Raw genomic sequence first — 27,184 nt, 5'->3', positions numbered from 1 at the left:
GGTATATGTCTCTAGCTATTTTAGCTAGAAGAGCTTTATGGCTTAAAACTTCTAAGTCAACTTTGCTTTCCCTTTCTTTCCAGGGTAATAAATTATTTGGTTCTCAGTTGGATTCTATTATCTCAACTGTTACTGGAGGGAAAGGAACTTTTTTACCACAGGATAAAAAATCTAAAGGTAATTCAGGTCTAATAATCTTTTTCGTTCCTTTCGTCACAATAAGGAACAAAAGCCTGATCCTTCACCCACAGGAGCGGTATCAGTTTGGAAACCATCTCCAGTCTGGAATAAATCCAAGCCTTTTAGAAAACCAAAGCCAGCTCCCAAGTCCACATGAAGGTGCGGCCCTCATTCCAGCCCAGCTGGTAGGGGGCAGATTACGATTTTTCAAAGAAATTTGGATCAATTCAATATCTTTGGATTCAGAACATTGTTTCAGAAGGGTACAGAATTGGCTTCAAGATAAGGCCTCCTGCAAAGAGATTTTGTCTTTCCCGTGTCCCAGTAAATCCAGCGAAGGCTCAAGCATTTCTGAAATGTGTTTCAGGACCTAGAGTTGGCTGGAGTAATTATGGCCAGTTCCAGTTCTGGAGCAGGGGCTGGGGTTTTACTCAAATCTCTTCATTGTACCAAAGAAGGAGAATTCCTTCAGACCAGTTCTGGATCTAAAAATATTGAATCGTTATGTAAGGATACCAACATTCAAAATGGTAACTATAAGGACTATCCTGCCTTTTGTTCAGCAAGGGCATTATATGTCTACAATAGATTTACAGGATGAATATCTGCATATTCCGATTCATCCAGATCACTATCAGTTTCTGAGATTCTCTTTCCTAGACAAGCATTACCAGTTTGTGGCTCTGCCGTTTGGCCTAGCAACAGCTCCAAGAATTTTTACAAAGGTTCTCGGTGCCCTTCTGTCTGTAATCAGAGAACAGGGTATTGTGGTATTTCCTTATTTGGACGATATCTTGGTACTTGCTCAGTCTTCACATTTAGCAGAATCTCATACGAATTGACTTGTGTTGTTTCTTCGAGATCATGGTTGGAGGATCAATTTACCGAAAAGTTAATTGATTCCTCAGACAAGGGTAACCTTTTAGGTTTCCAGATAGATTCAGTGTCCATGACTCTGTCTCTGACAGACAAGAGACGTCTAAAATTGATCTCAGCTTGTCGAAACCTTCAGTCTCAATCATTCCCTTCGGTGGCCTTATGCATGCAAATTCTAGGCCTTATGACTGCTGCATCGGACGCGATCCCCTTTGCTCGTTTTCACATGCGACCTCTTCAGCTCTGTATGCTGAATCAGTGGTGCAGGGATTACACAAAGATATCTCAATTAACATCTTTAAAACCGATTGTACGACACTCTCTGACGTGGTGGACAGATCACCATCGTTTAGTTCAGGGGGCTTCTTTTGTTCTTCCGACCTGGACTGTATTTCAACAGATGCAAGTCTAACAGGTTGGGGAGCTGTTTGGGGGTCTCTGACAGCACAAGGGGTTTGGGAATCTCAGGAGGTGAGATTACCAATAAATATTTTGAAACTCCGTGCAATTTTCAGAGCTCTTCAGTCATGGCCTCTTCTAAAGAGAGAATCGTTCATTTGTTTTCAGACAGACAATGTCACAACTGTGGCATATATCAATCATCAAGGAGGGACTCACAGTCCTCTGGCTATGAAAGAAGTATCTCGAATACTGGTATGTGCGGAATCCAGCTCCTGTTTAATTTCTGTGGTTCATATCCCAGGTATAGACAATTCGGAAGCGGATTATCTCAGTCGCCAAACGTTACATCCGGGCGAATGGTCTCTTCACCCAGAGGTATTTCTTCAGATTGTTCAAATGTGGGGACTTCCAGAAATAGATCTAATGGCTTCTCATCTAAACAAGAAACTTCCCAGGTATCTGTCCAGATCCAGGGATCCTCAGGCAGAAGCAGTGGATGCATTGTCACTTCCTTGGAAGTATCATCCTGCCTATATCTTTCCGCCTCTAGTTCTTCTTCCAAGAGTAATCTCCAAGATTCTGAAGGAATGCTGGTTTGTTCTGCTGGTGGCTCCAGCATGGCCTCACAGGTTTTGGTATGCGGATCTTGTCCGGATGGCCTCTTGCCAACCGTGGACTCTTCCGTTAAGACCGGACCTTCTGTCGCAAGGTCCCTTTTACCATCAGGATCTCAAATCCTTAAATTTAAAGGTATGAAGATTGAACGCTTGATTCTTAGTCAAAGAGGTTTCTCTGACTCTGTGATTAATACTATGTTACAGGCTCATAAATCTGTATCTAGGAAGATATATTATCGAGTCTGGAAGACTTACATTTCTTGGTGTCTTTCTCATAATTTTTCCTGGCATTCTTTTAGAATTCCGAGAATTTTACAGTTTCTTCAGGATGGTTTGGATAAAGGTTTGTCTGCAAGTTCCTTGAAAGGACAAATCTCTGCTCTTTCTGTTCTTTTTCACAGAAAGATTGCTAATCTTCCTGATATTCATTGTTTTGTACAAGCTTTGGTTCGTATAAAACCTGTTATTAAGTCAATTTCTCCTCCTTGGAATTTGAATTTGGTTCTGGGGGCTCTTCAAGCTCCTCCGTTTGAACCTATGCATTCATTGGACATTAAATAACTTTCTTGGAAAGTTTTGTTTCTTTTGGCCATCTCTTCTGCTAGAAGAGTTTCTGAATTATCTGCTCTTTCTTGTGAGTCTCCTTTTCTGATTTTTCATCAGGATAAGGCGGTGTTGCGAACTTCTTTTAAATTTTTACCTAAGGTTGTGAATTCTAACAACATTAGTAGAGAAATTGTGGTTCCTTCATTGTGTCCTAATCCTAAGAATTCTAAGGAGAGATCATTGCATTCTTTGGATGTAGTTAGAGCTTTGAAATATTATGTTGAAGCTACTAAGAATTTCCGAAAGACTTCTAGTTTATTTGTTATCTTTTCCGGTTCTAGGAAAGGTCAGAAGGCCTCTGCCATTTCTTTGGCATCTTGGTTGAAATCTTTAATTCATCATGCTTATGTCGAGTCGGGTAAAACTCCGCCTCAAAGGATTACAGCTCATTCTACTAGGTCAGTTTCTACTTCCTGGGCGTTTAGGAATGAAGCTTCGGTTGATCAGATTTGCAAAGCAGCAACTGGTCTTCTTTGCATACTTTTACTAAATTCTATCATTTTGATGTGTTTTCTTCTTCTGAAGCAGCTTTTGGTAGAAAAGTACTTCAGGCAGCTGTTTCAGTTTGATTCTTCTGCTTATAATTTCAGTTTTTTTCATTATAAGATTTAAACTTTATTTTGGGGTGGGATTATTTTCAGCGGAATTGGCTGTCTTTATTTTATCCCTCCCTCTCTAGTGACTCCTGCGTGGAAGATCCACATCTTGGGTAGTCATTATCCCATACGTCACTAGCTCATGGACTCTTGCTAATTACATGAAAGAAAACATAATTTATGTAAGAACTTACCTGATAAATTCATTTCTTTCATATTAGCAAGAGACCCCCATACAGCTCCCCAACCTGTCAGACTTGCATCTGTTGAAATCACAGTCCAAGTCGGAAGAACAAAAGAAGCCCCCTGAACTAAACGAAGGTGGTCTGTCCACCACGTCAGAGAGTGTCGTACAATCGGTTTTAAAGATATTAATTGTGATATCTTTGTATAATTCCTGCACCACTGGTTCAGCATACAGAGCTGAAGAGGTCGCATGTGAAAACGAGCAAAGGGGATCGCGTCCGATGCAGCAGTCATAAGACCTAGAATTTCCATGCATAAGGCTACTGAAGGGAATGATTGAGACTGAAGGTTTCGACAAGCTGAAACCAATCTCAGACGTCTCTTGTCCGTTAGTGATAGAGTCATGGACACTGAATCTATCTGGAAAACTAAAAAGGTTACCCTTGTCTGAGGAATCAACGAACTCTTTGGTAAATTGATCCTCCAACCATGTTCTCGAAGAAACGATACAAGTCGATTCGTATGAGATTCTGCTAAATGTGAAGACTGAGCAAGTACCAAGATATCGTCCAAATAAGGAAATACCACAATACCCTGTTCTCTAATTACAGATAGAAGGGCACCGAGAACCTTTGTAAAAATCCTTGGAGCTGTTGCTAGGCCAAACGGCAGAGCCACAAACTGGTAATGCTTGTCTAGCAAAGAGAATCTCAGAAACTGATAGTGATCTGGATGAATCGGAATATGCAGATATGCATCCTGTAAATCTATTGTGGACATATAATGCCCTTGCTGAACAAAAGGCAGAATAGTCCTTATAGTTACCATTTGGAATGTTGGAATCCTTACATAACGATTCAATATTTTTAAATCCAGAACTGGTCTCAAGGAATTCTTCTTTCTTGGTACAATGAAAAGATTTGAGTAAAACCCCAGCCCCTGTTCCAAAACTGGAACTGGCACAATTACTCCAGCCAACTCTAGAACTGAAACACATTTCAGAAATGCTTGAGCCTTCACTGGATTTATTGGGACACGGGAAAGAAAAAATCTTTTTGCAGGAGGCCTTATCTTGAAGCCAATTCTGTACCCTTGTGAAACAATATTTTGAATCCAAATATTGTGAATCGAATTGATCCAAATTTCTTTGAAAAATCGTTATCTTCCCCCTACCAGCTGGGCTGGAATGAGGGCCGCACCTTCATGTGGACTTGGGAGCTGGCTTTGGCTTTCTAAAAGGCTTGGATTTATTCCAGACTGGAGATGGTTTCCAAACTGATACCGCTCCTGTAGGGGAAGGATCAGGTTTTTGTTCCTTATTGTGACGAAAGGAACGAAAACGATTAGCAGACCTAGATTTACCCTTAGATCTTTTATCCTGTGGTAAAAAAGTTCCTTTCCCCCCAGTAACAGTTGAAATAATAGAATCCAACTGTGAACCAAACAATTTATTACCTTGGAAAGAAAGGGAAAGCAAAGTTGACTTAGAAGACATATCAGCATTCCAAGTTTTAAGCCATAAAGCTCTTCTAGCTAAAATAGCTAAAGACATATACCTGACATCAACCCTAATGATATCAAAGATGGCATCACAAATAAAGTTATTAGCATGTTGAAGAAGATTAACAATGCTATGAGTATTATGATCTGTTACTTGTTGTGCTAAAGCTTCCAAATAGAAAGTTGAAGCTGCAGCAACATCCGCCCACAATTTCTCTACTAATGTTGTTAGAATTCACAACCTTAGGTAAAAATTTAAATGAAGTTTGCAAAACACCGCCTTATCCTGATGAAAAATCAGAAAAGGAGACTAACAAGAAAGAGCAGATAATTCAGAAACTCTTCTAGCAGAAGAGATGGCCAAAAGAAACAAAACTTTCCAAGAAAGTAATTTAATATCCAGCGAATGCATAGGTTCAAACGGAGGAGCTTGAAGAGCCCCCAGAACCAAATTCAAACTCCAAGGAGGAGAAATTGACTTAATGACAGGTTTTATACGAACCAAAGCCTGTACAAAACAATGAATATCAGGAAGATTAGCAATCTTTCTGTGAAAAAGAACAGAAAGAGCAGAGATTTGTCCTTTCAAGGAACTTGCAGACAAACCTTTATCCAAACCATCCTGAAGAAACTGTAAAATTCTAGGAATTCTAAAAGAATGCCAAGAAAAATGATGAGAAGAACACCAAGAAATGTAAGCCTTCCAGGCTCGATAATATATCTTCCTAGATACAGATTTACGAGCCTGTATAGTATTAATTACGGAGTCAGAGAAACCTCTATGACTGAGAATCAAGCGTTCAATCTCCATACCTTCAAATTTAAGGATTTGAGATCCTGATGGAAAAAAGGACCTTGCGATAGAAGGTCTGGTCTTAATGGAAGAGTCCACGGTTGGCAAGTAGCCATCCGGACAAGATCCGCATACCAAAACCTGTGAGGCCATGCTGGAGCCACCAGCAGAACAAACGTACGCTCCTTTAGAATCTTGGAAATCACTCTTGGAAGAAGAACTAGAGGCGGAAAGATATAGGCAGGATGATACTTCCAAGGAAGTGACAATGCATCCACTGCTTCCGCCTGAGGATCCCTGGATCTGGACAGATACCTGGGAAGCTTCTTGTTTAGATGGGAAGCCATCAGATCTATTTCGGGAAGTCCCCACATTTGAACAATCTGAAGAAATACCTCTGGGTGAAGAGACCATTCGCCCGGATGTAATGTTTGGCGACTGAGATAATCCGCTTCCGAATTGTCTATACCTGGGATATGAACCGCAGAAATTAGACAGGAGCTGGATTCTGCCCATACAAGTATTCGAGATACTTCTTTCATAGCCAGAGGACTGTGAGTTCCTCCTTGATGATTGACCATATGCCACGGTTGTGACATTGTCCATCTGGAAAACAAATGAACGACTCTCTCTTTAGAAGAGGCCACGACTGAAGAGCTCTGAAAATCGCACGGAGTTCCAAAATGTTGAATGGTAATCTCGCAATAGCAGTACGTTTAGCAAGAGTAGAGATAGCCCCATCAACCTTAGGGATTTTGTTCCAAAACTCTAATCTGTCAGATGGCACAGGATATAATTGCTTAAACCGTTTAGGAGTAAATGAATTACCCAAATTATTCCATTCCCTGGAAATTACTTCAGAAATAGCATCAGGGACGGGGAAAACCTCCGGAATAACTACAGGAGGTTTAAAAACCGTATTCAAACGTTTAGATTTAGTATCAAGAGGACCAGATTCCTCTATTTCTAATGCAATTAAGACTTCTTTAAGTAAAGAGCGAATAAATTCCATTTTAAATAAATATGAAGATTTATCAGTATCAACCTCTGAAACAGAATCCTCTGAACCAGAAAAATCATTATCAGAAATAGAATCAGAATGATGATGTTCATTTAAAAATTCATCTGAAAAATGAGAAGTTTTAAAAGACCTTTTACGTTTACTGGAAGGAGGAATAACAGACATAGCCTTCTTTAATAGATTTAGAAACAAAATCTCTTATGTTAACAGGAACACCCTGAATATTAGATGTTGATGGAACAGCAACAGGTAATGGAACATTACTAAAGGAAATATTATCTGCATTAACAAGTTTGTCATGACATTCATTACAAACAACAGCCGGAGGAACAGTTACCACAAGTTTACAACAAATACACTTAACTTTGGTAGATCCAGCATCAGGCAGCAATTTTCCAGAAGTATCTTCTGATTCAGGGTCAATCTGAGACATCTTGCAATATGTAATAGAAAAAAACAACATATAAAGCAAAATTGATCAAATTCCTTAAATGACAGTTTCAGGAATGGGAAAAAATGCCAATGAACAAGCTTCTGTTTAAACACATATGTTTAGAACTTTTATATAAAGTGCCCAACCATAGCTTAGAGTGTCACAAAAATAAGACTTACTTACCCCAGGACACTCATCTACATGTAGTAGAAAGCCAAACCAGTACTGAAACGAGAATCAGTAGAGGTAATGGTATATATAAGAGTATACCGTCGATCTGAAAAGGGAGGTAAGAGATGAATCTCTACGACCGATAACAGAGAACCTATGAAATAGACCCCGTAGAAGGAGATCATTGAATTCAAATAGGCAATACTCTCTTCACATCCCTCTGACATTCACTGCACACTGAGAGGAAAACCGGGCTCCAGCCTGCTGCGAAGCGCATATCAACCAAGAATCTAGCACAAACTTACTTCACCACCTCCATGGGAAGCAAAGTTTGTAAAACTGAATTGTGGGTGTGGTGAGGGTGTGTATTTATAGGCATTTTGAGGTTTGGGAAACTTTGATCCTCCTGGTAGGATTGTATATCCCATATGTCACTAGCTCATGGACTCTTGCCAATTACATGAAAGAAATATACTTACCCAAAGACACTCGTCCACGAACACAGTAGTAGACAGCCAAACCAGTACTGAAACATATCAGCAGATGTAATAGAGATAGGAGTATATCATCGATCTGTAAAGGGAGGCAGAAGATGAATCCCTGCGACCAAACAAACAGAGGGCCTGTAAAGGATTTCCCATGAGGCAAAATCGTAGAATCAAAGACAATACTACAAGTAGGTCCCTCCGACAAACACTGTACTTTGAGGGGAACTGGGCATCACAAAGATAAAATACCCCTCTCTATGAAGAACATTCTTCATCTTCATTCCTCAACCACCTCCAATGGAGGCAAAGTAAAACTGAGGTATGCATGAGGTGGAAGAGTTTATATAGAGCACTTGTGGTTTGGGAAACTTTGCCTCCTCCTAGGGGTAGTGAAGTAGTTCCCATGAGTAAGGGACCGTGGACTCTAACCACCTGCATGAAAGAAAGCCACAATTTTCAAAGCTAAAAAACATGAAAATGGGCAAAATAAATAATGAAAATATATTGTAAATTAGTTTCATTATGCACAACTAAACAGTTTATATACAAATCTTGAGATGTTTACTGTCCCTTTAAAAAATACGCCACAGACAGCCCGGAAACTAAACTTTTACACAAAACAGTCTCATTAACGGTATATTACTAAATATGAATAGGCTGCATCTCAGTGATGCATAAAAATACAACAGATTATCTTTATAGAATAAATAAAGAGGAATATAAATGGATTAGGATTTTATAATAATCAGTATTTAGGATGAATAGAAAAAAATATTAAAAAAAGAAAAACAAAGTAGTAGTTAGGGTGCATGGCTGTCTTTCCACTTGGAATTATTCTATTTCAGTCACCTACATTGTTATTTTGCCTCTTATTGTCACATTTAATCAGCCTTGTGTTCAATGCATCAAAAAACAAAAAAATAAATAGAATATAGTACATTAATCAATGAATTACATAATTTATATTATAAAGCAATAATTTAAAGCTTATAGTGAATACGTAATGAAGACTTGTTATATGCTACATCTCTTTATATTTTCAGGACATTTGGTGCTTATATTATGCAAATCTGATTTTTATTTTTTTTACACAATACTTAAACAATCACATTTACTTCTGTTTGGATTTTCTTCCCTCAGAGAGTCGTTCCTATGTTTCACTCGGAATAATGAACGCTGAAAAGCCATTAAAGCCAACTAGAAATGGAATAAACAAATCTGAAAGCATTGTCTGCTACAGACTTTGTTAGAAATTGCAGCAAGTCCACGTTACATTTAATAGAACATGGATCCATCCATCCATTCTTTAACTTAACTAAAATGACAAATGGGATTTCTGTGTGATGGAATCAATTATTTACCCAGAATCAGAATCTACTACAGAAACATTTACACTCAGCATGTGGCCTTTTTGGTGCCAAAGTGGTTATAGCTTTCAAAGTATGGAAGCTGAAGGGTACACAGAGGATATGCAAATACATTTAAAATGTTAAATACATCTTATGCTTACTCAACCAGTGCGCCATAAGTTATGTAGCTGTCAAAAGGATATGGACATCTTTGTCACAAACTTGTCATGTGAATCCTCTGAAAGGGGAAAGGTTTCTAAATCCTTCTCAAGTTGCTGTAACTGTCGTTCCATTTGCTTCATAGTTTTTTCCAGGTTCTCTGCAGAAACTAAAAGCATAAAAAAAGTTTGCAAATTAAAGAATTTAATTTACATTTTTGTTCCGCACAATAAACACATGAAATAGTTTATATACTATGATAGCAAGTCTGCAAATCAACATTCTGTTAAACATTTGTGTAAATTAAAAAAAACATAATTTATGCTTACCTGATAAATTTATTTATTTCCGGATATGGTGAGTCCACGGAATCATCAATTACTAGGGGAACACCACTCCTGGCCAGCAGGAGGAGGCAAAGAGCACCCCAGCAAAGCTGCCATATATGTCACCCCCATGGCAGAACATACTGCGATCTGCGATGTCATTGCAGAAAATGTGGCCTGTCTGCAGAAAGAATAGGTGGTGACAGATGCAGAGTAGAGCTAAAGCAGTCATTTTTGCGCGCTGTTAAATTACTTTAAAAAAAAACAAAACTTAACTGCAAGTCAGTTTCTCCTCACCTCTGCTACAGTGCATATCGGATCACAGTGACTGCACTGCTTGCATTTTAACCCCCATATTATGGCTAACAAAGATAGCTGCAATGTATTTCTGTGCAATACACTGCAGCTATTTTGGAAGCCATGGGGTTAACATCTGCTTTGTAGTAGCTGTGGGGGAGGGCTGCTCCACACGCATGCGCAGTACTGCTGAGCCTTTCCAGTGCGGAGGGAATGTCAGAGTGGCTACTGCCTGCAAGACGTGGAGGCTTGATTTATAACAGTTTATAGCCCAAACTTCAAATAAACAGGGTCTGTGGAACGGTAAGGTTCCTCTTATCAAACAGAGTTATGTTGACCTATATGAGATGTTACCATGTGTAGAGGGGTTGTTGTTGGTTTTTGAGGTTATATCAATCTGATTTAAAAAAGGGTAGGAATGTTTAAAATAAGCATTTGGAAAAGGGGTTTTCCTTGCAGTCTTTGTTTAGTGAACAGTGTGGTTAAAACATCTCCTTTGTATTATAAAGCCATAATCTAGGCTATAATTGCCTAAAATTATAGAAACCCTATTTCCAGTATTTGTTTAAAAAAAATATATATATATATATCATATTCTTAGATACATGCAATACTTTTAAAACTAATGCAACAATCTATGCAGGCACATAGCAACACGGCACTTTTTAGGTAATAAAATGTGCCATATCCCTGTATTGGTTATCAAAGGAAAAAAAAATGCCTCTGCCTTTCTCTTTAAATAAACATATAGTGTGTGTGTGTATGTGTGTATGTGTGTATGTATGTATGTATGTATGTATGTATGTATATATATATATATATATATATATATATATATATATAGCAAAAACTTGCACTCACTGGACTTTCCAAACACCAAACATTTAATGTAACGTTTCTGAGACAAAGTATCCCCTTCGTCAGACCTACTACCCACCCTGGCAGCTGAATTTGGAAGTGAGAGTGCTCATCTTGGCATTATTTATTATATATATATATATATATATATATATATATATATATTATATATATATATATATATATATATATATATATAGTTATAGTGTAACAAGGGAGAGCACTCTCACTCAGTACAACAACTGCCAGGGTGCTAGTACAATTAAATACAGCTAAACACAAAACTTGCACACTCTGGTCTTTTCTTGAAAAATCCTTTACTGTACAGTAAAGGATTTTTCAAGAAAAGACTGGAGAGTGCAAGTTTTGGAGAGAGAGAGAGAGAGAGAGAGAGATTGTGCTGATTCCTAATTTAAAATCAAATTTAATTTAAAAATTACCTGCAGAAAATATTTCATTAAAAAAAACCTCATTGCAGAAAGTGAAAAAAAGTTCTGCCTTTGGGTATGTCACTTCCCTTACCCACAACCTCCAGTCATTCAGCCGAAGGGAAAATGGAAAAAGAAGATAACAAAAAGGTGTAGAGGTGCCTGAGGTTTTAGTTAAAAATAACAGTCTTAAAATAAAGGGTGGGCCTTGGACTCACCATATCCAGAAATAAATACATTTATCAGGTAAGCATAAATTATGTTTTCTTTCCTAAGATATGGTGAGTCCACGGAATCATCAATTACTAGAGGGAACCTATACCCAAGCTAGAGGACACAGTTGATTAGAGATGGACAAGACAGGTAACCGAAACAGAAGGCACCACTGCACGAAGAACCTTTCTCCCAAAAGAAGCCTCAGCTAAGACAAAAATATCAAATTTGGAAAAAGAATGCAGAGAGGTCCAAGTTGCAGCCTTGCAGATCTGTTCTACAGAAACTTCCTTCTTAAAAGCCCAAGAAGAAGGGATAGCCCTAGTGAAATTAGCTGAAATTCTCTCAGGAGGCTGCTGTCCAGCAGTCTTATAAACCAAATGCATTTATACTACTCAACCAAAGAGAAGTAGCTGAAGCTTTGTGACCTTTATGTTTCCTAGAGAAACAATCAGCAAACTTGCGACAATCCTTAAAGAAAATAAAAGCACACACAACATCAAAGTTGTGCAACAAATGTTCCTTATGAGAAGAAAGATAAGGACACAGAGAAGGAACAACAATTTTCTGATTAATATATCTATACGAAACCACTTAAAACTAACTAGTACGAATAACCTCCTAACATGCATTAAAGAGAAGATAAGGCGAATCGCACTGCAAAACTGAGAGCTCCGAGACTCTCCAAGCAGAAAAGATAGCAATGAGAAACAAAACCTTCCAAGATAACAACTTAATATATATGGAAAGTAAAGGCTCAAACAGAGCGTACTGCAAAACTTTAAGAACAAGGGTAAAACCGTAAGGGGGAGCAACCGACTTAAACACAGGCCTGATGTAGACCAGTGCCTGACAAAAATATTGCACATCTGGCACGTCCACCAGATGCTTATGTAGCAAAAAAGACAATGCAGAAAACGGACCATTCAGGGTATTGACTGACAAACCCTTCTCCAGACTGCCCTGGAGAAATGATAAAAAATTCAGAAACCCCCCCGCTTAGACAAAACTAAGCGTCCAATCTTCAAGCAGTCGGCTTCAGAGATTTAGATGAAGGAATAGACCAAGAATCAGAAGCCCTTCCTCAGAGGTAGTCTCCAAGGTGGAGAGACAACATTTTCACTAGCCAAACTCAGCGTAATCCCAAAACGCAGGTTGTGATTGAATCAAATGGCCAAACAAATTGAATAAACATTTAATGTTGGTTAAAGTAAACTCTGTTATATTCGTGGCATCAACCATATAGATAAACCAGTCCAATTACCTTGTATATAGTCAAGGTTGAGTTTAACTTTTTTCAATAAGTGGATTTAATCCTTGAATGGATGGTGAATAAATATTTTGATTCTATCAATATTTATAATTACAGTCACATATACTGTATCAAAAACTGCTCATCTTGAGCTATATTTATTGTAGCAGAAAATTGGGGGTTCCTATTTATATGCTTTAACACAGAATATATTCTATCATTTAATAAAGTGACTCTACTGCTACAAGCTAACACATATCTTGTGTCCTTACTTATATAAGAGCAGTTTTAAAAAGTGACTGAGTGATTGCTACCGTTCAGTAGCATTTGATCACTGTTATAAGACTGGCACACCGAATACTTTTTGAATTAATAGATGCTTAGATACAGGCAGAAATATAAGCCTACTTGATATAATCTTCAGCTCACCATTAATATGTATATTAACTAAAGTTACATTAGATACACTAATATCATTTAGTAACAATTCCAATAGACATATACATATTATTTATAATCTTTGAGCTTTGTATTAAACTGTCCAAGCTTATAACACTATTTCAGATTCTCAGATCATAATTTATTCTGATTATAATTTTTGTTCTAGCTTGTTTGCTGCAAGCCATTGAGTGAATTTAAACTAGCGATCATTATGGGTTACATTTGAGATCACTTATAACTGTGATATTATACAGGCCTAATCTTAATATTTAGTGATCTTACTAATTACCTACTACACTGATCTCGGTACTGGAGTATATTTTAATTGTGTGTGTTATAAACCAACAATTTGTTTTTTTTTAATTTCTACAATAAAGGTTATATTTTAAAATCCTGTTGGGATATTCCGTCCTTTAGTTCAGGGCCCAGAGTGCTGCAAGTGCATACTTTGGGAATCTTGGTATTCTAAATATCAATTTTCCTTTGTGTTTGGATTCATATTTATGCACAAGCACCATTTCCTCTAGATATTTATAGGTGATTAATATAGACCTTTCAACGTATACACAACCATACTACCTGAGGAAAAGCCCGAGTAGTGCCACTGTTCATTTGGTGTGTTAGTAACATTTTCACTAGGTCTGCATACCAGATCCTGCAAGGCCACGCAGGGGCTAATAAAATCACTGCCGCTCTCACCTGAAAATACGAGTAATGACTCGTGGAAAGAGAACAAATAGAGGAAAAAGGTATGCAAGACTGAAAACCAAGAAAAACGTCAAAACATTTATCAGGACAGTCTGCGGATCACATGACCATAAACCGTAACTTTGAAATTTGGAGTTCTGTCGAAACGCCCACAGAAGCCAACTCCTGAAATCCTCCATGTGAGGGTCTACCTAGAGAACACTTCAGGATGGAAATGCTCACTTCCCGGGATGATTTATCAGTCTGTTTAGAAGTCTGACTCCCAATTGTCCACCCCTGGAAAATGGATGACCGACAGCAAATGTGAGCTTCCTCCCACTGAACAATCCAAGTCACCTTCTACATGGCTAAGGAAGCCCTAGTTCCTCCCTAATGGTTGATATAAACCCTTGAGGTGATATTGTCCGACTGGAACCAAGCTAGGGACGACTGAGTTCAAGTCATTAGAGCATTGTGAATTGCTCTCAACTCCAAGATGTTTAAAGAGGAGAGCAGACACTTCCGAGTGCATAATCCTTAAACAAGACCCAGACAGCTCACCAGCCAAGCAGGTTGGCATCCGTGGTCACATCACCCAGGAATATCTCCAGAAGCACGAACCCGGAGAAAGAAACTCCTGAAAAAATACTACGGAAGAAAGTCTCTTGTCATCTGATCTAAATCTATCGTTTAAGACAGATCCAAAAGTTCTCCATGTCATGGAAAATAGCAAAAGTAATGATGTCCATGGAATACCATCAGACCAATTCCCTCCATACACAGGGTCACAGAAAAGAGAAGAAATATCAACTGCAGCTAAATCCAAACTCCCAACCTCCTGGTTGCAAGATGGCTAAGCTATCCACTGGCCACTAGAGCTTACAGTTGGCCAGACAGAAGACTGCAGAGTGGGGAAAAGGAATAAATCCTTGATTTCCTGACCTCTGAAACACACCTTCTAGATAAATAATCAAATAAGGTCCAAGCATACCACACCTGGTGTTCCCAGGAGGTCTCCCATCCAGGTACTGACCAGACCTGACCCTGCATGACTTCCAAGATCCAATGAAATTGGGTGCATTCAGGGTATTGTGGCGGTAGTCCCAAATAAATTACCCTTGTGGATAGATCAAGAGAACTCTTCTCCAAATTAATTTCCTATCCCCGGAAAAGAAGATTGGACAAGGAAAGAGAGTTAGCTCAAAGTCAGGATGATACCTGAACTATATATTGTCTAGAAAAACACACTTGCAATATCCCAAGACCTAAAGGTCTGACTTTGATGGCGCAAACTAAGAAAACTAGAGAAGATTCTGATTAAGGAAGCAATAAATCTCTCAGGTCTAAGTTCGTTATTAACAGGCCCACTAGAACCAAAGGAGAAAGGATACTACTTTGAAGGACAGAATATGAAATATATGAGGTAAATACCTATATCCCGTTCCCAAACTGGGAATGGAACTGTCACTCCCAGAGATGAAGACCCTGAATCCAGTTCAAGGAATGCCTCTCATCCTACTTGGATTGCAGATACTCTAGAAAGAGAAATCTGCCACTGGGAGGAAAACTTAGATTAGACTCGAAAAGGCATGACCCAAACAAAGTCTCATCCTTAAAAGGAGACACTAGAAGCGTGTATTTGGAGAAAACAGAAAGGATTGAATCTGCAACTGAAGAACTATAAAGCCTAGGCTGTACCACTAAACCACAGGTAGGCTTCTCAGGTGACCATAGATTTAAGCCACAATGCCTGGCGGCTAGTACAGCAAGTCTAATAAGACAAGACATTGCTCTAAATGAACAATTTTAACCTCCAGACTAGATTATCTCCACAGATAATCATAGCTATGATTACGGCTCTTGCTGAAACGCGTATGCTTAATTTCACAGCTGTTTTTTGAACCTATGTACTATTGTGCTTTTATGGTGGAGTAACCATGAACTTTTAAGTACCCAACCGGGTGAAATAAATGCTATGTTTTATATATTACAGATTGGATCAATTCCTCTTTTTCCTAAATTGCCTATATCGTCCAGCTACTGAGCCTTTCCACCCTTGCCTGGAGTAGAGCCCTTTGGTCAGAGGAGACGCTCGGATCCATTACTGGATATTGTGACAAGCCCTTGTGAAGCAACCCCTCCGATTGGTGGAACCCTGCCCTACCCACACCACGCTTACGACTGGCGCTGTAGAGAGCGATCTGGAGCTTTCGGTATTAACCAAATGAGGATAAAGTTTTCCACAAGTGAAGTATTCACTGCAGGAGGGAGATGCTCCCCTAGGCACATCCGCCTTTGTTTAGGACCCGGCATGATCCGTTTTGGTTCCTCGGCGGCAAAGTAAGTCCTAAAGTTTCAAGCTTTGATTGTTTCTCATCTGTTTTTCGGCAGCCAGCAGTCCCTACGCCCACGTCTTGGCGGCTTCCTGAGAGGATTCTGGACAGCTGGAGGGTAAGCCTGACACGAACAATATTGACACTGGTGACTTTCACGCTATACAGAGAGTCCATTTGTTTGTCGGCAGCCAGCAGTCCCAACGCACACGTCTTGGCGGCTTCCTGAGAGGATTCTTGGACAGCAGGAGGGTAAGCCTGACACGAACACTACTGACACTGGTGACTTTCATGTTATACATTTATTTATCAAGATACGGACTCTGGCCACAGGCTCCTCTATCTTATATTCATATTATTATTACTCATATGTGCCTTATATTATCTTTTAAATATCTGGCCTTATAATTCTCTGTTTCCAATAAATTCTCTATTTGTCTGTGGCTGAGATAATCTGCCTCCCAATTGTCTACACCTGGGATATGCACCACAGAGATTAGACAGGAGCTGGATTCCGCCCAAGCAAGTATCCGAGATACTTCTTTCATAGCTTGGGGACTGTGAGTCCCACCCTGATGATTGACATATGTCACTGTTGTGATATTGTCTGTCTGAAAACAAATGAACGGTTCTCTCTTTAACAGAGGCCAAAACTGAAGAGCTCTGAAAATTGCACGGAGTTCTAAAATATTTATTGGCAATCTCGCCTCTTGAGATTTCCAAACCCCTTGTGCTGTCAGAGATCCCCAAACAGCTCTCCAACCTGAAAGACTCGCATCTGTTGTGAACACAGTCCAGGTTGGCCGAACAAAAGAAGCCCCTTGAACTAAACAATGGTGATCTATCCACCACGTCAGAGAGTGTCGTACATTGGGATTTAAGGATATTAATTGTGATATCTTTGTATAATCCCTGCACCATTGGTTCAGCATACAAAGCTGAAGAGGACTTATGTGAAAACGAGCAAAGGGGCATCGCGTCCGATGCTGCAGTCATGAGACCTAAATCTTCCATGCACAAAGCCACTGAAGGGAATGACAGACTGAAGGTGCCGGCAAGCTGCAACCAATTTTAAACGTCTCTTGTCTGTTAGAGACATAGTCATGGACACTGAATCTATCTGGAAATCTAAAAAGGTGACCCTTGTCTGAGGAATCAAGAAACTTTTTGGTAAATTGATCCTCCAACCATGTTTCCGAAGAAACAACACTAGTTGATTTGTGTGAGATTCTGCAGAACGTAAAGACCGAGCTAGTACCAAGATATCGTCCAAATAAGGAAACACCGCAATACCCTGTTCTCTGATTACAGAGAGTAGGGCACTTAGAACCTTTGAAAAGATTCTTGGAGCTGTTGCTAGGCCAAATGGAAGAGCAACAAATTAGTAATGCTAGTCTAGAAAAGAGAATCTCAGAAACTGATAATGTTCTGGATGAATCGGAATATGAAGGTATGCATCCTGCAAGTCTATTGTGGACATATAATATCCTCGCTCAACAAAAGGCAGAATAGTCCTTATAGTCACCATCTTGAAAGTTGGTATTCTTACATAACTATTCAAAATTTTCAGATCCAGAACTGGTCTGAATAAATTTTCCTTGTTTGTGACAATGAATAGATTATCAATTATGACGTCGGAAATGACGAAGTTGCGTCAGACGTATTTTTCGCCCAAAAAAAATTCTTGCGCCAAGAATGACGCAATAAAGTTTAGCATTTGGCGCACCCGCGGGCCTAATACCGCCCGCAATTTGCAAGAAGTAGTCAATTGAAAAAAAGACTAAACCCCAGGTAAGAATTTTTTTTCTTAAAAAATGTTTATATTCCCCAAATATGAAACTGACAGTCTGCAGAAGGAAATACATGAACCTGACTCAAGGCAAATATAAGTACAATACATATATTTAGAAATTTATAAAAATGCATAAAGTGCCAAACCATAGCTGAGGTGTCTTAAGTAATAAAAAACATACTTACCAAAAAGACACCCATCCACATATAGCAGATAGCCAAACCAGTACTGAAACAGTTATCAGTAGAGGTAATGGTAATTTGAGAGTATATCGTCGATCTGAAAAGGGAGGTAGGAGATGAATCTCTACGACCGATAACAGAGAACCTATGAAATAGACCCCCGTTAGGGAAATCATCGTATTCAATAAGTGATACTCCCTTCACGTCCCTCTGACATTCGCTGTACTCTGAGAGAAATCGGGCTCCAACAATGCTGAGAAGCGCATATCAACGTAGAAATCTTAGCACAAACTTACTTCACCACCTCCATAGGAGGCAAAGTTTGTAAAACTGAATTGTGGGTATGGTGAGGGGTGTATTTATAGGCATTTTGAGGTTTGGGAAACTTTTTCCCTCCTGGTATGATTGTATATCCCATTCGTCACTAGCTCATGGACTCTTGCCAATTACATGAAAGAAACTACCGGCGAATCCTCCTCACTAACTTGGAAGAAGACAAACCTGCGTAGCAGCATGTGGAGCAGAAACCCTCTTATCTGAGACTTAAAATGTCCTCTTGCCTTTTCCTTGAAGTAAAGGAAAACAGAACAAGCCACAGATACCGAAGAAGATACCTGAGCTTGCAACTTCTGTAAGCAAATACACTACTCCAGGAGATTGAGAGGAACCACAGGGCACCATATAGGCTTGGGACATAAAAGGAGAAAGCTATGGCAGTGCCTTAACATCAACATCCTTGGAGACAAAGTTCAAACCAATCTGTACATTTAATAGCATTTGCGAAATCAGAGGTACAGAAAAAATAAATGTTTAAACCAATTCTTAGTTGAACAAGCCTTCCACACAACTTCAGCATCAGTTGAAGGAATTATACTGCCTGAATCTGAAATTTCACCCTAAGATGCACCCAAAGAATCTTCATCCTCAGACTTCTGAGAGGAAATACTTTGATTAGCCACTTCAGGATCAGAAACCTTACTTACTATTTCTTTAAATGTCCTTTTGCGTTTTCCCTGCAACATGGGAAAAAGCAGACAGCGCCTCAGATACCGCAGAAGATACCTGGGCAGCAATATCTTACAAAATAACTCCAGACGGAGCATGAGAGGAAACGCAGGGCACTGCATGTGCAGATGAATAGGATTGGGACGCTTGAGGAAAAAGCTGCGGCACATCTGAAACAGGAGGCTCCTGAACAGCATCTGCCTTAGCTAATGATGGCTCAGGGTCAAAAAGTCTATTTCTATAAGCTAAAGTTCTTTCAATACATGAAGAACAAAAAGGTACTGGGGGTTCCACCTGGGCATCAAAACATAAGCTACAGGTAACATCCTGCACAGCCTCCAGATCCATAATACAAAAAGAAGCAAATAAAAAACGTTATTAAATAAATGTTCCCTTTAAATTTACCAAATCAAGAAAACATACTCCAGGCAACACTTTACACCTCAGCAGAATTACTGAGATGTCCTACCTGTCCAGCAAACCGCAGCAAACTGAGGAAAGAAATGATCCTGTTTACAATCCGGATTTCCAGAGAAGCAAAAACAGCAAGAAGCCTTCTAAACAGCAGAGCCATCTGAAATATGGGCACCTCACTCTTACAGGAAGTGAAAAAAGTACCAAAAAACTCTATCATCACATAATCAGAACCTCCCTAAAAGGGGCGGTCCTACAGATGATAAAAAGCCATTTTTTCTTTTATTTAAACAACTTTCTTGAAAAACAGGCTTAAAAAAAAAACAATAAAACCCCCCCAAAAAGTACATAATCGGTTACTAAAAATGGATCCCCACTGAGCCATGAATAAAACAATTAACTCATCACACTAACAGTGCCTGCAAAAACTGCCATAAAAACCTGCACCCTGAATAAGTGCCAACATTTTCCCTGCTACACAGAAAAATAAAACTGGCACCACTTACCTCAATATTTATCTGTCCGGCAGCAGGACAGCTCACCTGGTTTGAGAGGATGGTTTGAGAGTAAACTTACTCAGGCTATCTAAATAGGGCAAAATGTTTTGGGGAAACGCAGCAAGGATTGTACCCCACAAGTTCCCAATTGCTTAAAAGCCACCATTGCCCTACTGAAGAAACTGCCATGGGCTAAGGCTAGACCCTTTAGAAAGATCAGAGCAAACCTACTCTGCTTTAAAATAAAAAATCTTGATTGTAGATCAGACACCAAAACTTAACCTCCTCCTTGCACCGCAGGCAAAGAGAATGACTGGAGGTTGTGGGTAAGGGAAGTGACATATATGGCAGCTTTGCTGTGGTGCTCTTTGCCGCCTCCTGCTGGCCAGGAAGGTGTTCCCACTAGTAATTGATGATTCCGTGGACTCACCATATCTTAGGAAAGAAACACTAACATTGATGTTTCTTTCTCTTTGTATATATATATATACATATACATATATATATATATATATATATATATATATATATACATATACACATATACACACACACATACACACACAATAACAATTATGGGGAGGCAAAAAGTGAGTTTAAAATCCTCCACTAAGCACAAAATGTAGAGAAAATAATTCACTGAGTAGTTCATTTACAAATCTAGACTCATCAGCTGGGAGTAGGTTAAATCACTGCTGGGTAAAGTTGATTTCTGGGCAATAAAAAAACATAATTTATGTAAGAACTTACCTGATAAATTCATTTCTTTCATATTAACAAGAGTCCATGAGCTAGTGACGTATGGGATATACATTCCTACCAGGAGGGGCAAAGTTTCCCAAACCTTAAAATGCCTATAAATACACCCCTCACCACACCCACAAATCAGTTTAACGAATAGCCAAGAAGTGGGGTGATAAGAAAAAAAGTGCGAAGCATATAAAATAAGGAATTGGAATAATTGTGCTTTATACAAAAAAATCATAACCACCACAAAAAAGGGTGGGCCTCATGGACTCTTGTTAATATGAAAGAAATGAATTTATCAGGTAAGTTCTTACATAAATTATGTTTTCTTTCATGTAATTAACAAGAGTCCATGAGCTAGTGACGTATGGGATAATGACTACCCAAGATGTGGATCTTTCCACACAAGAGTCACTAGAGAGGGAGGGATAAAATAAAGACAGCCAATTCCTGCTGAAAATAATCCACACCCAAATAAAGTTTAACAAAAAACATAAGCACAAGATTCAAACTGAAACCGCTGCCTGAAGAACTTTTCTACCAAAAACTGCTTCAGAAGAAGAAAATACATCAAAATGGTAGAATTTAGTAAAAGTATGCAAAGAGGACCAAGTTGCTGCTTTGCAGATCTGGTCAACCGAAGCTTCATTCCTAAACACCCAGGAAGTAGATACTGACCTAGTAGAATGAGCTGTAATTCTCTGAGGCGGAATTTTACCCGACTCAACATAGGCAAGATGAATTAAAGATTTCAACCAAGATGCCAAAGAAATGGCAGAAGCTTTCTGGCCTTTCCTAGAACCGGAAAAGATAACAAATAGACTAGAAGTCTTACAGAAAGATTTCGTAGCTTCAACATAATATTTCAAAGCTCTAACAACATTCAAAGAATGCAACGATTTCTCCTTAGAATTCTTAGGATTAGGACATAATGAAGGAACCACAATTTCTCTACTAATGTTGTTGGAATTCACAACTTTAGGTAAAAATTCAAAAGAAGTTCGCAACACCGCCTTATCCTGATGAAGAATCAGAAAAGGAGACTCACAAGAAAGAGCAGATAATTCAGAAACTCTTCTGGCAGAAGAGATGGCCAAAAGGAACAAAACTTTCCAAGAAAGTAATTTAATATCCAATGAATGCATAGGTTCAAATGGAGGAGCTTGAAGAGCCCCTAGAACAAAATTCAAACTCCAAGGAGGAGAAATTGACTTAATGACAGGCTTTATACGAACCAAAGCTTGTACAAAACAATGAATATCAGGAAGAATAGCAATCTTTCTGTGAAAAAGAACAGAAAGAGCAGAGATTTGACCTTTCAAGGAACTTGCGGACAAACCCTTATCTAAACCATCCTGAAGAAATTGTAATATTCTCGGTATTCTAAAAGAATGCCAAGAAAAATGAAGAGAAAGACACCAAGAAATATAAGTCTTCCAGACTCTACAATATATCTCTCTGGATACAGATTTACGAGCCTGTAACATAGTATTAATCACAGAGTCAGAGAAACCTCTTTGACCAAGAATCAAGCGTTCAATCTCCATACCTTTAAATTTAAGGATTTCAGATCCTGATGGAAAAAAGGACCTTGAGACAAAAGGTCTGGTCTTAACGGAAGAGTCCACGGTTGGCAAGAGGCCATCCGGACAAGATCCGCATACCAAAACCTGTGAGGCCATGCCGGAGCTACCAGCAGAACAAACGAGCATTCCTTCAGAATCTTGGAGATTACTCTTGGAAGAAGAACTAGAGGCGGAAAGATATAGGCAGGATGATACTTCCAAGGAAGTGAAAATGCATCCACTGCCTCCGCCTGAGGATCCCGGGATCTGGACAGATACCTGGGAAGTTTCTTGTTTAGATGAGAAGCCATCAGATCTTATTTCTGGAAGTTCCCACATTTGAACAATCTGAAGAAATACCTCTGGGTGAAGAGACCATTCGCCCGGATGCAACGTTTGGCGACTGAGATAATCCGCTTTCCAATTGTCCATACCTGGGATAGAAACCGCAGAGATTAGACAGGAGCTGGATTCCGCCCAAACCAAAATTCGAGATACTTCTTAAAATATTGATCGGAAATCTCACCTCCTGAGATTCCCAAACCCCTTGTGCCGTCAGATACCCCCACACAGCTCCCCAACCTGTAAGACTTGTATCTGTTGAGATTATAGTCCAGGTCGGAAGAACAAAGAAGCCCCCTGAACTAAACGATGGTGATCTGTCCACCATGTCAGAGAGTGTCGTAAAATCGGTTTAAAGATATTAATTGAGATATCTTTGAGTAATCCCTGCACCATTGGTTCAGCATACAGAGCTGAAGAGGTCGCATGTGAAAACGAGTAAAGGAGATCGCATCTGATGCGGCAGTCCTAAGACCCAACATTTCCATGCATAAGGCTACCAAAGGGAATGATTGTGACTGAAGGTTTTGACAAGCTGATATCAATGTTAAACTTCTCTTGTCTGACAAGGACAGAGTCATAGACACTGAATTTATCTAGAAACCTAAAAAGGTTACCCTTGTCTGAGGAATCAATGAACTGATTGGTAAATTGATCCTCCAACCATGAACTTGAAGAAACAACACAAGACGATTCGTATGAGATTCTTCGAAAATGAGAAGACTGAGCAAGTACCAAGATATCGTCCAAATAAGGAAATACCAAAACCCTGTTCTCTGATTACAGAAAGAAGGGCACCGAGAACCTTTGAAAAAAATTCTTGGAACTGAGGCTAGGCCAAACAGTAGAGCCACAAAACTGGTAATGCTTGTCTAAAAAGAGAATCTCAGACACTAAAAGTGATCTGGATGAATCGGAATATGCAGATACACATCCTGTAAATCTATTGTAGACATATAATGCCCTTGCTAAACAAAAGGCAGGATAGTCCTACAGTAACCATCTTGAATGTTGGTATCCTAACATAACGATTCAATAATGATAGATCCAGAACTGGTCTGAAGGAATTGACCTTCTTTGGTACAATGAAGAGATAAAATAAAACCCCAGCCCCTGTTCCAGAACTGGAACTGGCATAAATACTCCAGCCAACTCTAGATCTGAAACACATTTCAGAAATGCTGAGCCTTGCTGTGTCAACTGGGACACGGGAAAGAAAAGAATCTCTTAGCAGGAGGCCTTAACTTGAAGCCAATTCTGTACCTTTCTGAAACAATGTTTCTGAAACCAGAGATTAAGAACGGAATTGATCCAAATTTCTTTGAAGAAAACGTAATCTGCCCCATACCAGCTGAGCTGGAATAAGGGCCGCACCTTCATAGGTACTTAGGAGCTGACTATAGGTTTCTATAAGGCTTGGATATATTCCAAACTGGAAATAGTTTCCAAACTGATACCGCTCCTGAGGATGAAGGATCAGGCTTTTGTTCCTTGTTGTGAGGAAAGGAACGAAATGATTATTTACCCTGGAAAGAAAGGGAAAGCAAAGTTGACTTAGAAGACATGTCAGCATTCCAAGTTTAATCCATAAAGCTTTTCTAGCTAAAATAGCTAGAGACATATACCTGACATCAACTCTAATGATATCAAAAGATGGTATCACCAATAAAATAATTAGCATGTTATAGAATAATAATAATGCTATAAAATTATGATCTGTTACTTGTTGCGCTAAAGCTTCTAACCAAAAAGTTGAAGCTGCAGCAACATCCGCTAAAAATATAGCAGGTCTAAGAAGATTACCTGAACATAAGTAAGCTTTTCTTAGAAAAGATTCAATTTTCCTATCTAAAGGATCCTTAAATGAAGTACTATCTGCCATAGGAATAGTAGTACATTAGCAGGAGTAGAGACAGCCCCATAACCTTAGGGATTTTTGTCCCAAAAAAACTCTAATCTGTCAGATGGCACAGGATATAATTTGCTTAAACGTCTAGAAGGAGTAAATAAATTACCCAAATTATTCCATTCCCTGGAAATTACTTCAGAAATAGCATCAGGGAGATAAAACACTTCTGGAATAACTACAGGAGATTTAAAAACCTTATTTAAACGTTTACATTTAGTATCAAGAGGACCAGAATCCTCTATTTCTAATGCAAATAACACTTCTTTAAGTAAAGAACGAATAAATTCCATCTTGAATAAATACAAAGATTTATCAGCATCAACCTCTGAGACAGAAACCTCTGAACCAGAAGAACCATTATCAGTATCAGAATGATGATGTTCATTTAAAAATTCATCTGAAAAAAAGAGAAGTTTTAAAAGACTTTTATGTATACTAGAAGGAGAAATAACAGACATAGCCTTCTTAATGGATTTAAAAAATAAAATCTCTTATGTTATCAGGAACACTCTGAAAATTAGATGTTGACGGACAGCAACAGGTAATGTAATAGTACTAAAGGAAATTTTATCTGCATTAATAAGTTTGACATGACATGCAATACAAATAACAGCTGGAGAAACAGATACCAAAAGTTTATATCGATACAATAAAGAAGCAGTGCTTACCCATCTTCTTGCAGACAATGCCACACAGCGTTGTTTCAGCGTTTCTTCGGCGTGTACACACTTGTGCCCCCCCCTTCACCGCTGACGTCAGAATCCAGGAGCCATACAGGAGGAGTCTCCGCCCAAGACGTCCAATAAGCAGCAGCCAACACAAGAACAATTAGTACGGCTGCACCAGAAAAACTGACGAGGAGAGCTTCGTAATGTGGTAAAAAGGATTTAATGGACAAAAATATAAAATCAAAAATTATACTGACATAGTCACCATCAAGTGAAAAATAACTCACTCCCGGAACGGAGTGAGTAAAGAGTAGCAAAAAAGAAACAGTATACGCGTTTCGTGCGGGACTACCGCACTTGATCACTACAACGACTTAAATAATGTGGAGACAAAAATGACGCCCATATTTTTTAGCGCCAAAAAAGACGCCCACATTATTTGGCGCCTAAATGCTTTTGGCGCCAAAAATGACGCCACATCCGGAACGCCGACATCTTTGACGCAAAATAACGTCAAAAAATGACGCAACTTCCGGCGACACGTATGACGCCGGAAACGGAAAAGAATTTTTGCGCCAAAAAAGTCCGCGCCAAGAATGACGCAATAAAATGAAGCATTTTCAGCCCCCGCGAGCCTAACAGCCCACAGGGAAAAAAGTCAAATTTTTGAGGTAAGAAAAAATATGATAATTCAATGCATAATCCCAAATATGAAACTGACTGTCTGGAAATAAGGAAAGTTGAACATTCTGAGTCAAGGCAAATAAATGTTTGAATACATATATTTAGAACTTTATAAATAAAGTGCCCAACCATAGCTTAGAGTGTCACAGAAAATAAGACTTACTTACCCCAGGACACTCATCTACATGTTTGTAGAAAGCCAAACCAGTACTGAAACGAGAATCAGTAGAGGAAATGGTAAATATAAGAGTATATCGTCGATCTGAAAAGGGAGGTAAGAGATGAATCTCTACGACCGATAACAGAGAACCTTATGAAATAGACCCCGTAGAAGGAGATCACTGCATTCAATAGGCAATACTCTCTTCACATCCCTCTGACATTCACTGCACGCTGAGAGGAAAACCGGGCTCCAACTTGCTGCGGAGCGCATATCAACGTAGAATCTAGCACAAACTTACTTCACCACCTCCCTTGGAGGCAAAGTTTGTAAAAACTGATTTGTGGGTGTGGTGAGGGGTGTATTTATAGGCATTTTAAGGTTTGGGAAACTTTGCCCCTCCTGGTAGGAATGTATATCCCATACGTCACTAGCTCATGGACTCTTGTTAATTACATGAAAGAAACAACAATTACAATTATGAGGAGGAGAAAAGAGAGTTTAAAATCCTCCACTAAGCACAAAATGTAGAGAAAATACAAAAGGGAAGTCTGCCTAAAAGCAGGCTGAAGTAAAAAAAAGTGAGTCATTGTGAACCTCATTTGCTTATTTTACCCAGAATCCTTTGCTACATTGGAAACAATGTATTCAGAGGTTTTCTGTGGAAAAAGCAAGTCTTCTGACTTGTCTAGATTTGTAAATGACCTACACAATGAGTTATTCTCTCTGAGATATATATATATATACACATACATACATACACACACACACGTATATATGTGTGCTTGTAATGCCATGCACATTTGTGGCCCATGCTGGTTATGTGCTGTTAAGTAGATAGGGTAGTGCATCTAGTGTCCCACGTCACTGTCATATATATATATATATATATATATTTTATATAATATATGTCAAATCTGCACATTGGCCACGGTGAGCGGCCCAAAAAAAAAGAGGGCGGCTAGAGCCCCCAAAACTCTGTTTGCCCAGGTTCCCTCAAATGCTAA

The 27,184-nt window shown here is 39.1% G+C and overlaps 1 protein-coding gene and 1 pseudogene across 2 annotated transcripts in view; both read right to left on the bottom strand.

Annotated features, from left to right (window-relative positions):
• DIAPH3 (diaphanous related formin 3) overlaps window positions 1-27,184 on the bottom strand; it is a 1,718,568-nt gene that overhangs the window by 454,512 nt on the left and 1,236,872 nt on the right. For both annotated transcript variants that reach the window (XM_053707945.1, XM_053707946.1), the window contains exon 23: window positions 9,423-9,546. In XM_053707945.1, the coding sequence (XP_053563920.1) occupies window positions 9,423-9,546 (124 nt within the window). The remainder of the gene's footprint in view (window positions 1-9,422; window positions 9,547-27,184) is intronic.
• On the bottom strand, window positions 14,864-14,982 carry LOC128654840 (uncharacterized; annotated as a pseudogene).

Source organism: Bombina bombina, chromosome 3 (assembly GCF_027579735.1).
Source record: "Bombina bombina isolate aBomBom1 chromosome 3, aBomBom1.pri, whole genome shotgun sequence".
Lineage (NCBI taxonomy): Eukaryota > Metazoa > Chordata > Amphibia > Anura > Bombinatoridae > Bombina > Bombina bombina.
This window is presented reverse-complemented; position numbering and strand designations above follow the sequence as displayed.